Here is a 12,764-nt window from a genome sequence, read left to right as displayed (position 1 = left end):
TTTTAATTGTCCTTCCAAGTTTAGTGAATGGGAGGATCTTAACAATATACAGGTTGGTGGCTGATTTAACAAGTCCTTGGTTTGATATTTGTGTGACGGCAATTCAAAAGGCAAGAAATTTCAAGCTTCCCTTCTCCACCTAGTCATTATTGGGAAATTCTAGAGGATTAGTCATTTTCCCCTCTACTTCAGCAAAAAAAAAAAAAACCTCACAAAAGTTCTGTTTCATCATGAAGATTAACCCATTTATTGCAGGATGAGGTTTTATATTCAGGAGATCAGTAAAGTTTCTTTAAAGTGCCACAGAATGATTTGCCTACAATTCTAAATACGTTATACAAATAAGCAATTCTCCCTCTTTGTGTATCATAAAAGTCAAAATTCACAGAAGTTCAAGTTAACTCTAAACACATTTTCTTTACATGGAGAACAATTAGGCTTACAAAAAAATTGTCCAGACTTGAGATACTACTTTTCTAATCTTCCCAGGACACCATAACCAAAATTAATGAGATTTATCACTTCAAGGTAAAAATCTTCCCATGCTAGTGTTTAACATTTATATTTATTTGATTTTCAGATTTTATTATTCCATGTAACATTAGATTGTGCGTATGTGTGTGGGAGATGGGAACAACAGGAATATATACATAAAATGAGAATGCATATTTGGCTTCTTGTAGAAGATATCTCAGTTCAGCCTTTCCTTGGTGATGGTGATCTAGAGGAAATAGCCACCTCAATAACTTCTCTTGTGGGAAGAGAGGTACATCTGTGGGCAGAGAAAGGATATATACATTGATATCTCCCCTTGCTGAATAAACATGGAAGCTTTCTTAAAGAATACTGGATAAGAGTCTAGTTTTCAGCTGTGTTAATTGTTTATGCCAGCTCATCAATTTTGTTCTTCCACTGAAGTGCACTCATTATTCAGAACTATTATCTCTTCCTCTGTGGTCGGTTCATCTGTTTTGTACTGCTTGTTTATTTCCCAGGCAGCAATCTGTATGATGGCCTATGGCATTCAGTTAACATCAATGCTAGAAGACATCACATCACCCTAACTCTAGATAATGATGTAGCATCTGCTGTTCATGCAGCTACTGCCTCACAGATTAATTCTGGGAACAGCTATTATTTCGGAGGTAAGTTAGTTCCAATGTGAAGACACTGCTGAAAAAAAAATCTATATACAAGGCGGAGAGGGTGATATATATTTTTGTAAGGCCTGTGGCTAAAGTTCAACAATTTTAGAATAAAATCTCCCGAAAAGCAAAAAAATGCAACTGGGATTGAGTAGTTTAAATACTCACACAGACACACGGAGACATATATATCCCTCTCACTTTGGAGGAGAGGCCCAAGTGGGCAGTGTCAGAACTGGAAGAACTTCAAGCGAGGCCCAAGACTTTGTTGCAAAAGTATAGGCGTTTATTGAGAACTATAGTGCTGAAGGTACAGGATAACACTGATAATGAAGCTAGCATTGGTTACATTTTATGCGGTTGTAGCAGCAACAATAAAACGATCTTTCACACGGTCAGAGACAACTGTCTGTTTCTCAGGGTCTGTTATCAGCTAGGGAGGATGGAGCCCTGCTGAGCTGTCCTGAGCGGCTGGCTTCAAAGGCCACCTGCAGATGTTGACCAGAGGCTATCTGCCACCCTCCAGTGATCACAGGCTGCTTGGAATGTATACTATTTTAGTTAGTGGCCTGGCATGAGGCACGCTGGGTTAGTATTTGTTTCCAACATGGAGTCAGTTAGGCTAACAGCATACAGGAAAGTTACAAGTTCTGACAGGCAGCCGTGTTGGTCTGAATCAGTTGAACAAAGCAGGAGTCAAGTTTCACCTTTAAGACCAACCAAGTTTTATTTAGAACGTAAGCTTTCGTGTGCTCTCTTAAGCACACTTCATCAAACAAGGAGATCAGGTATTGTGGGCTGAAATACAAGCTGTTTGTTGATTAAGTATGCAGCCTGGTCACATGGTAACACAGTGTAGCTTGGCCATTTGGTCTGGACAGCCATGCCATAAAAGCTAGTAAAGTCCTCTGCCAATTGGTGTTTCTGTAAATCTAGGTGAATCACAAAAGGACGTGTATTTCCTAGTTGTGGCCAGCGATGGAGTAGAAGGCTTTGCTATGCTTCTAGTAAAAGGAACTGACTAACTCCCTTGTAATATACCGCACAAGTGGAAGAAATCGTAATACTGAAGAAGTGGGAACATGAAACATGTCTATTATATTAACTAGTTATGTGTATGCTGTATCAGTTAATCACTATGGGCTCTGTTTGTAAGGATTCAAATGCATTTTATGGTTGTCAATGTGAACTTTTGTGTCAAATACATGAAGTCTGAAGCAGTTTTATATTTAAAAAGCATGTAAACATATTTTAAAATATTAAAAAGTCTGGTAGCCTATTCATATCGCAGAATGATAGCTGGCAAAAGGGAGGGAGGAGCTGTCAATGTCCCAGAAAAGCTCCTGCTACTTCGCACCTAGAACCATTAAGCTGGGAAGATGATAGGAGGAAAAGTCTTCCCTTGGGACAGGAAGTTCATCCCAAAGGGGCAAGACATGGGGTGGCAGAGGGGGTAAAAAACTCTGGAGGTGGGGGAGAGGGTTTTTCCATTTGGAGTAGCTCTTTCACCTAGCTCCTGAATTTTGTCCATCAGGCAGGGGATAATGGACAGAAGTTCCAACCTGGACATCTAATGAAATGATGAACTATAATTCATTACAACATAACGTAAAACTTGGCTATTCTAAATTAAAAAAAAAAAAATCATTTGGAAATACCTAGAAAAGGGAGAGAGGACAACGTGTTTCCACCTTTTATTTTCCCCCTCCAAAGCTTGAACAGAACGTGTGTATTCTTTTATGCATTTATTAAACTGGGGAGGGGCAACACAGAACATCCTTGGAGCATAATAGCCGTAAATTGAAAAGTTGTGATCGATCAACTTTGTGCTAGTTTGTAGTAGTTTCGTTGGAGGTGAGGAACACGGGAATGGAATGTCAGACAACTGACTGTGTCTGGCAGATTTTGCGACAGCCATGGGACTTGCCTGACTCCCAAGAATAAAGGAACAGGGAAGGATTGCGAGTCTGTTTCTTCATTCACGGGGTATGGTCAGATTAGCGCTTTGATCCAAAGCTGCTGTTCCCTTAGGGATTCAAAGTACACTATCAGACGGTGACATCTGCCTCCTGTTCCCCAGTCATTGGCACCCCGTTCTGACTTGCCTTCAAAGCAAAGTTATTAGACATCAGGGAAAGTCCAGTTCTTATGGATGTCAGCACTTTTATCCTGTGTTTCTGGATGTCTGAACTCCTTTCTTGCAAACTGAAGTCAGTTGGGAAGCGTAAACCTTCCTGTTTCCCGCCCCCCTCCCTTTTTGATCAGGTAGGGATATGCACATAATCACCTCTGGGTCATTAATCTCCATTTCCCTGTTTATTATTCACAGTTTACAAACCTCTGTCTCTCTGTCTCTCATGGAAGCTTCTTAAGGCTGTGTTTTCCTTAAGAAAACCTCCAAGGCAATTTCAAAAACCCTCCTCCCCACTGAACTACATATCCCAGCAACCTCCTCCAGCGATTCCATTGGCCACCAGCCACTGCCATCCTGCCAGGAGTTTGAAGCACTGCTTCCCATAATTTAATTAATTTAATTTATTTTTTGTATTTATATTCTGCCCTATCTCACAAGCATTTAATGCACATGCTCAGAAGACAAATGATGAAAAAAGCTGCCTGACCACCCACTCCTTGGTTGCCACACAGCACATAAGAACATAAGAACATAAGAGAAGCCATGTTGAATCAGGCCAACGGCCCATCAAGTCCAACACTCTGTGTCACATAAGAACATAAGAGAAGCCCTGTTGGATCAGGCCAGTGGCCCATCCAATCCAACACTCTGTGTCACATAAGAACATAAGAGAAGCCATGTTGGATCAGGCCAATGGCCCATCCAGTCCAACACTCTGTGTCACATAAGAACATAAGAGAAGCCCTGTTGGATCAGGCCAGTGGCCCATCCAGTCCAACACTCTGTGTCACATAAGAACATAAGAGAAGCCCTGTTGGATCAGGCCAACGGCCCATCAAGTCCAACACTCTGTGTCACACAGTGGCAAAAAATTTTTTATATACACACATACACTGTGGCTAATAGCCACTGATGGACCTGTGCTCCATATTTTTATCTAAACCCCTCTTGAAGGTGGCTATGCTTGTGGCCGCCACCACCTCCTGTGGCAGTGAATTCCACATGTTAATCACCCTTTGGGTGAAGAAGGACTTCCTTTTATCCGTTTTAACCTTTCTGCTCAGCAATTTCATCGAATGCCCACGAGTTCTTGTATTGTGAGAAAGGGAGAAAAGTACTTCTTTCTCTACTTTCTCCATCCCATGCATTATCTTGTAAACCTCTATCATGTCACCCCGCAGTCGACGTTTCTCCAAGCTAAAGAGCCCCAAGCGTTTCAGCCTTTCTTCATAGGGAAAGTGCTCCAGCCCTTTAATCATTCTAGCACTAATCTGATTGGTCAACCATGGAGTGAGCATGTGCTGAAGCAGGTTACAGTAGGGTTCTCATCAAAACTCTCTGTTAAAAAAAACCAACAACCCTGGATTAATTAGAGGTGGGACCAGATTGCACTAAATCTTTGTCCGACAGCAGACATATATTTTTGTTTTCATGCTATGGAGTAGGGTGCATAGAATAGCCAACATGGACCTAGCAGAGCAGGTGAACTTCATGAAGTTGAAACAGGAAGAATGGTGGAGTGCCAGAAGAGGGAGATAGAAAATGAGAATCTATGTATGGATTGTTAAAGGGCTTCCAGATTGATATTTGTGAGCCACTAGCAAATTCACAATGCCAGCTGGTACCAGGAGCACCAGGAGGTGCCTGGACTAGCTGGGAGAGATCAGGCTCAAGTAGACGGAGCTGGAGAAGCTGATGCTGCAAGCAGATAGATGGGTCAAGGAAGGATGCAAGTAGGTACTCTAGATGCAAGCCAGACATGAGGAGCAAGAGGCAGAGGAAAGAGCGCTAGCCAGAAAGCATAAGGCAAAACTTAAACTTCAGACAGTGCAGGTGCAGGAGCAGAAAGAAGTACAGGAAGCCCATGCCTAGGACTGCTAGGAAGGGAAGAGGCTGCAGGATGAGAAGCACCGGCAGGAGCTGGAGATCCTTCACCTGAAAGCACAGCAGGGCAGAGAAATAAAAGTTGCCCCTAAAGTTTACTCCGGGGGAAGATCCCTCAGTTTATTTCTCTGCCTTTGAAAGGGCAGTTGATGAATGGGGGTCCCATAAGCAGACTGAATGAGGCAACATTGTGAAAGGGAAATTAATAGTGATAATTACAACACCAAGTTTATGAGTGGGTTGTGACTGAAATATCTCATCTTCAGAGAGACTGTTTAAATGTTCCAGATGGGGCCAGACTACTTCATGAAGCAATTTACATTACTAGCCCCACAACAGGCAAAACCTTCCAAGAGTATGCAGTTAAGATTATAGAAATAGGGGCTTCTGGGGTTGGAAAGATGAGGAACTGACACATCCCCCTTTTGTGGAGTGAACCAACACCTTCGTTTTGCCTACCCTCCCAGTTATGGGAAGAGTCCAAGACATGCTAGTAAGATTTTGAGGAGTTTAACTTTGGCTGGCAAGAAGTCCTGCTGGGGCTCCTTTTTGGCTTTGAAGAATCTCCCATGAAAAATCGCATACCAAAGTCAACAAAGGCTTTTTGGAGTCATTAAGTTGACATAAGTTCACCCAACCCCAACTTTCTATGGACTATAGACTACTGAAGATTGGCATGATCGGTGTAAGGAAGTTTTGGACACTTGATAAGGTACAATTCTTATCTTTCATTCTGGGATTAAAAGAACATTTTTAAACTAAAGAAACAAAGATTTGGAACTATTTGCAAAGAAGTAAAGCTGTGTTACAGAGGCTGGGGGTGAAATCGTGGCTTTGGGACTTTAATAGGCACTGTAAAATTAAAAAAAACAACCCAAGATTTGTTTACCTTTGTGGCTTCTGCAAAAAAATCCCCCATCAACCTCGGCTTGCAACTGGGAAACAGGAAGTGACGATCGAACTATCACGAGATTGGAAACCATTGAGAATGGGACTTCATTTCCAGAGAGTCAGGAAACAGCGCTGGGAGAAGAGGGACACACCCTAGACCTCCAGGCCTACTCTAGCCCAAAAAATCATAGAGTTGGGGCCTGAAAAAATTGCAGCCACCATTTTGAATGTTTACAAAACTTTAAATATTAATATTCTGGCCCAGGAAGCTCTGAGGACAGTGATTTTGGGCTTGCTGAAGAGGGAATGCTCTAATCTATTGAACCCTGCTATCGGTTTGTAGCTTGGGGAGGTCAACTTGGGGTCTCTTATATGCTATGAGAACACTGACATTTGATGTCTGATCCAAAATATGAACTAAGAACGCGTGGAAGAGCTGGCTCAGTAGAGGGCAAAATGTCTAAGATTGCCCAAGAACAGCTGGATGCTATGGAGGCCAGATTAACAAAGGCAATGAAAGATTTGATAACTACAAGTGAGAAAAAGTTGACTAAAGAGACTAAAGAAATTACAAAAGAGATAACTAAGGAACTAACAAAAGAAATAAATCCCAGTGCTGAAGCTGTAAAGAAAGAGATCAAGAAAGAAATTGAAGATCTGAGGAAGGAGTCACAAGCAACAACACGGAAGATATAAGAGGTGGAAAACAGAGTTGTAAATCAAGATGTTACAATAAAGAAGATTCAGGAAAAAGTTCTACTACAAGACTGTAAGCTGATGGAGAACTTTGTACGTCTGAGGGGGGTGCCAGAAAACAATCAAGAGGACTTAAAGAAATATATCATGACTATTATTGCTGAATATTTAGGCGAAAATCCAGAGAAGACTTAAGATCAATGTGATTACATGTACAGGGTCAATTCAGAGTTTGCCAGAAGGCGTAAATTGCCAAGAGACACAGTAATTAAATTTACCACTAGAGATATAGTGGGAAGGTTCTTGAGCCAACAATTTGCAAAATAATTGGTGGTGGAGGAGAGCAGAGTCAGAATAATGAAGGAACTACCAAGGAAGGTCATCAGTGAAAGAAGACAATTTAAACCTCTGACGGATAAATTAAGGGCAAAAGGTACAAGATATAGATGGATTTTACCAGCCAGACTTACTTTTGAGTATAAAGGGTTGAAGTATTCTATAATAGACATTCAAGGCATGGAAGGGTTTTTGGTGGACAATAAGGATTTTGGGGACACAGCTTAATTGAAGAATCATTATGGATTACAAATTAATTTCTTGGAATGTTAATGGCCTAAATTTGCCGCAGAAATGAAGAGCGACATTTCATTGGATTACAAAACAAAAATGTAATATAATTTCTTTACAATAAGTACACATTAGACTATTGGATTACAAATTTTTACATAACAAATTTTTAGGGTAAGTATTTGGTTCATTGGCTAAAGAAAAAAAAGAGGGAGTGATTTTTTACATAAAGAAGGAGCTGGAGCCAAAACTGATTTTTAAAGATAATGAAGGTAGATATTTGGCAGTAGAAGTTTTGATGTATGGCAAAAAGACTCTGTTGTTGGGACTTTATGCTCCCAATGGGGCTAAGAGTGACTTTTTCAATGATATTATGAAACAACTGGATCAAGTAACATACGATCAGATAATGCTTATGGGTGACTTTAATGGAACTATCCAGAACTTTTTAGATAGATCTGGGGGGGGAAATGGGAAACTACCTAAAGCATTTTTTGAACTAATCAAACAAGAGAGCTTAGACGATGTGTGGAGAAAATTCAATCCCAGGGTATGAGACTATACTTTTTTTTCAGTCAGACATAATAACATTTCTAGGATTGATATGTTATGGGCTACAAAAGAGCTGGTGTTGATTACAAAAAAAGAAGAGATTCTTCCGAAAATAGGTGCAGACCATAACCCGTTGATGTGGTTGGCTAAAGGGAGGAAAAAAGAGGTGGAGGATAAATGATGACTTATTACAGAAAGTGGAGGTAGTGGCATCTCTAGAAAAAGAAACTAAAGCTTTTTTCCAAATAAATGACAGCCAAGACGTACAATTTCAAATAGTTTGGGATGCTTATAAGGCTGTGATGAGAGGAACATTAATTACATTGAATAATAAGGACAGAAGGGCAAATGAAAAGCAATTATTGGACTTACAAAAGGAAATAAGTAAAAAAGAAATTGAATTAAGAAAGAGACCGGGGAAAAAGAAAATTTTGCGAGAAATTACAATTTTACAGAGTCAGTTTGAATGGGCAAGTGCCAAATACTTGGAAAGAAGCAGTTATTTCACTGTTTCCAAAAGAAGACAGAGATGCTACAAATGTGAAAAATTATAGGCCGATCTCATCGCTTAACAATGACTATAAAATCTTTGCAAAAATTTTGGCGGAAAGGCTAAAACAATACCTGCATAGGTTTATCTGTGAGAAGCAAGCAGGCTTTCTCCCGAAGAGGCAAATTAGAGACAATATCAGAATAGTGGTGGACATAATACTCTACAGAGTATTATGAAAAAAATCTGGAAAAAGAAGTGGCACTCTTTTTTGCTGATGCGGAGAAAGCCTTTGACAATCTTAATTGGGACTTTTTGATTGCTATGATGGAAAATGTAGAGTTGGGAAAAGACTTTATAAGAATGGTGAAGGTGATATATACTGAACAGCGAGCTAAGCTATGTGTTAATTCAGATTTAACAGAGCAAATGGTTATCAAGACAAGGTTTCCCTCTATCCCCATTGCTATTTATAATGATTAGAGATTTTGTTGTTGCAAGTAACAAAAGATAAGGAAATAGAGGAGCTAAAATTGAAAGGATGGACTTATAAATATAGAGCCTTTGCAGATGATGTGATGTTTATTACTGAAAATCCAATACAAGTATTAACATTGTTATTGGAAAAAATTAGAGAATATGATGACCTTGCTAGGTTTTACATAAATAAAGAAAAATTGCAAATTTTAAGTAAAAATTTATTATTGTGCAAACAGAAAGAACTTCAAAATGCAACTGGATGTGAAGTCACCTTGAAAGTAAGATATTTGGGTGTAGAGATCACAATGAAAAATATAGATCTGTTTAAAAATAACTATGATAAACTTTGGCGTAAAATTGAAGCCGATATGTTGAAATGGAAAAAACTGAACTTGTCTCTTTTGGGCAGGATAGCTGCCGTGAAAATGAATGTCTTACCAAGAATGTTGTTCCTCTTCCAAACAATTCCAATTGTGAAAGATGTTAAACAATTCAATAGATGGCAAAAAAAAGATTTCTGAATTTGTAGGGGTGGGGGAAAAAAAACCAAGAATCAAAAGGAAAATACTAATTGATGCGAAAGAACGAGGAGGTTTTCAACTGCTGGATCTTAAATTATATCATGAAGCAGTATGTTTAGTATGGCTCAAGGACTGAATAACCTGATCCAACCAGAAGTTATTGGTGTTAGAAGGTCATGGAAATCTATTTGGTTGGCATGCATATTTGTATTAAGGGAAGGAGAAGATGGATGGTTTCTTCCGGCATCATTTTATAAGAAATTTGTTGAATACTTGGGAAAAAATATTTTAAATATTATGATGAGAGGAAACCACTGTGGATTGTACCAATGGAAGTTATAAAATGGATTTCTGACTCACAGGAAGACAAATGGGTTACATGCAAACAATTGATAAAAATTAAGGGTAGCAAAGTAGAATTAAAAGCGGAGGAAGAACTGCAAGACAAAATTAATTGGTTCCAGATGCTACAAATTAAAAGTTTAATGGATAAAGATATCAGGACTACAGGTATAAGGCAAGATCAGACAGAAATGGAAAAAGTGCTATTAGGGGAAGATGAAAAGTTGATTGCAAAGATGTATAAATTGTTATTGAAATGGTCTACAGAAGACAAAGTAGTAATATCTCAAATGATTAAATGGGCAATACATATGAATAAAGAAATTTCAATGGAGACATGGGAACACCAATGGAAGAACTCTATGAAAATATTGACATGTAATAATATAAAAGAAAACTGTTTGAAAATGCAATACAGGTGGTATATGACACCTAAGAAGTTAGCAAAAATGAACAAGCAGGCATCTGATTGGTGTTGGAAATGTAAAAAGCACGAAGGCTCTTTTTACCATATGTGGTGGACATGTGAAAAAGCAAGACAATTTTGGCAAATGATTCAACAAGAGATGTTGAAGATTTTGGGATATGCAGTTAAAAGGGTACCAGATACCTTTCTGGTAGGATTACAAATGGAAAGTTTTCCAACGCAAGACAGGACTTTGGTGTGGTATTGTCATGCCTGCACCAGACCCAGCCCTTGCTAACCCAGAGCAGGAGCCACCTGAAACTGATCAGGCCACACCAGGCCCTATTTCATCCCCTCCTGAAACTGATCAGGCCACACCGGGCCCTAGTGCATCACCTCCTGAATCCCCGCCACCTGTGAGCCGGCTCCGTGAAAGGAGACGGCAGGAGTTCAAAGACAGACGGAAAGAAGCATGCATGCGTGGGAGGAGAGATCTAAGCCCGGAGTACTAACGAGTTAACAAGCCAGCACAGTATATCTGTAGTCCTGGCCTTAGGGCAAACTGTGCTGGCAACGAACGATCCTCCTCAGACGTGACCACGCCCTGCACCCTCTTGCCTGCTGAGAGAACCCGTTTGCTCCTGACCCGGCTTGAATCTTGGACTTGGAACTGGACTCTGCTTTTGCTCTGTGGACTGGCTTAGGTACTTTGAATATATTCGGCTTGCTTCCTCTGGCTTTTGACCCACTGCATTCCTGTGACGACGCGCCCTGCTTCTCCCTTCGGCTGAAATGATTTATGGTAGGGACTAATTAGGACTGCTAGATAACGCTTGTGCTGCTCCTTGAAAGCACCGTAGCCGGCTGCCAGCGTCCTGGCCGATTGCCAGGGCAACAGCAGCCGCCCGTCTCTACCTGAAGGTCCGGGTCGTGACAGGTATATGTTGTCAGCGGCAAGAACATTGGTTGCACAAAAGTGGAAGCAAGCTGAAATACCAGATAAATGGGACTGGATTTTAAAAACTTTACATTGGAGTGAAATGGATAGATTTACTAGAATCTTGAAAGACAGTGATGCAGAAAAATTTAAAGATGAATGGAAGAAGTTTCAGGACTATATTGAAAAACAACGGAGAGTTAAGAGACATTTGGTGGTTTTTGAAAGTATAACCTGAAATTGGGGGAAATGGGGGAGACAGATGATTAGAAAGAATTTTTTGAATCAATATACAATAGCACTTTTTATTAGTAGTTAGAAAATATAGTGATAATTATGACAAACAGTTATAATTGATGTGATAATAGATTGATGAAAGATAAGTGTAATACTTAAAAAGAATTAAATAGCTATAATTGGTGTGATAATAGATGAAAGATAAGTGTAATACTATAGGTGAACTTAAAGGTTAAGGTGATATGATTTAGTATAATGAGATAAATAAGTTCAGGATGTGCTAACAATGTCCTGAAGGAAAGTTAGAAGACCGAATTATAAATAGAGATATAGAGATGTTATTAGATTTTATGTAAGTTTTATAGTGCAAGATTCTAAAACGGATGGTACCTTAATTGTTTTTTCTCACTAGCTTGAAGCACCGACGGAGGTCAAAGAAAAGAGGTGGGGGAAGTGAGAAAAAAGAAAAGAAAATGTGTAATGTATTGATAAGGATTGAAATATTGCTCTTTTTTCCCTGCTTTTTTTTCTTATTTGAAATACATTTCAATGTATTGCAAAAACTTAATAAATTTGGTTAACGCAAAAAGATTATAGTAATAGGTGCAGCAAAAGTGGAGGCTAAGGACTACGTGCAGGTTTTTCATGCTGTATCAATTAAATTCTGTTTCCCCAAGAATTCTGTTTCCTCTGGTGTAAGACAGAAGCAAAAAATGCTTTGGATACTGCAGATGTCTCCAATCAGATGGTGTTAAATAGGGAAGGAATGGACTGGAGCATTTTCCAGCCTAGGAGAAAAAAATAAAGTGTTTCTGAGGAATTGGAGGGTATCTCATTCTAAAAAGAAGGGGGCTTATACAGATGTTTAACCTCACACATTTTCATATACTATTGAGCTGTTGATTTTGAGGCAGGGATGCAGGCAACAATTTCAGGCTTTGTGAGTTAAGGGATAAGAGAGGGAAAAGCAAGGCAGATGTGAGGCGCAGGACAACAAAAAGCTGAGGCTATAGGGGGTTCACAATATTAGTCATGCAGACTTTTACAGTGACATTTGTGATGATCTGATCTGCTCTTTTAATACTCAAAAGGTCAGACTGGTCATCCTACAATCCTTCCTTTGTCTAATTCTCAATGGTGGCACACAAGCTAAATCCGACATTACCCAGCTCCCCGTTTAATACTCTCTGCAGGCATGAGCCTGACACCCACTTCTGTGTTTTCAAATAACATTTGTCTCTCTAGGATCCAGTTGTATATTTCTTGTGCAGATGAGGCAGTGTATCAGCAGAGATGTTCTTATGCCAAAAATAAGATTTAAGAATCACACTCACCCTGTCATTCATTTAAATGCAACCTGTTAAGTAGTTTATGGCCTTAAAATGTAATAATATAAGTTCTTTCATTTGCTGAATTTTGAACTCCCAAGGGTTTGGATTTTCAAATAGGGATGGGCACAAACCCACAAATGAACCCCAATTT

At 39.5% G+C, this 12,764-nt stretch overlaps 1 protein-coding gene across 1 annotated transcript in view; it reads left to right on the top strand.

Annotated features, from left to right (window-relative positions):
* CNTNAP5 (contactin associated protein family member 5) overlaps window positions 1-12,764 on the top strand; it is a 705,383-nt gene that overhangs the window by 368,901 nt on the left and 323,718 nt on the right. The window contains exon 9 of the mRNA XM_060261906.1: window positions 996-1,145. Within this exon, the coding sequence (XP_060117889.1) occupies window positions 996-1,145 (150 nt within the window). The remainder of the gene's footprint in view (window positions 1-995; window positions 1,146-12,764) is intronic.

The sequence above is a fragment of the Heteronotia binoei genome, chromosome 21 (assembly GCF_032191835.1).
Source record: "Heteronotia binoei isolate CCM8104 ecotype False Entrance Well chromosome 21, APGP_CSIRO_Hbin_v1, whole genome shotgun sequence".
Classification (NCBI taxonomy): domain Eukaryota; kingdom Metazoa; phylum Chordata; class Lepidosauria; order Squamata; family Gekkonidae; genus Heteronotia; species Heteronotia binoei.
The sequence above is the reverse complement of the archived record's forward strand: the minus strand, read 5'-3'. Positions and strand labels throughout refer to the sequence as shown.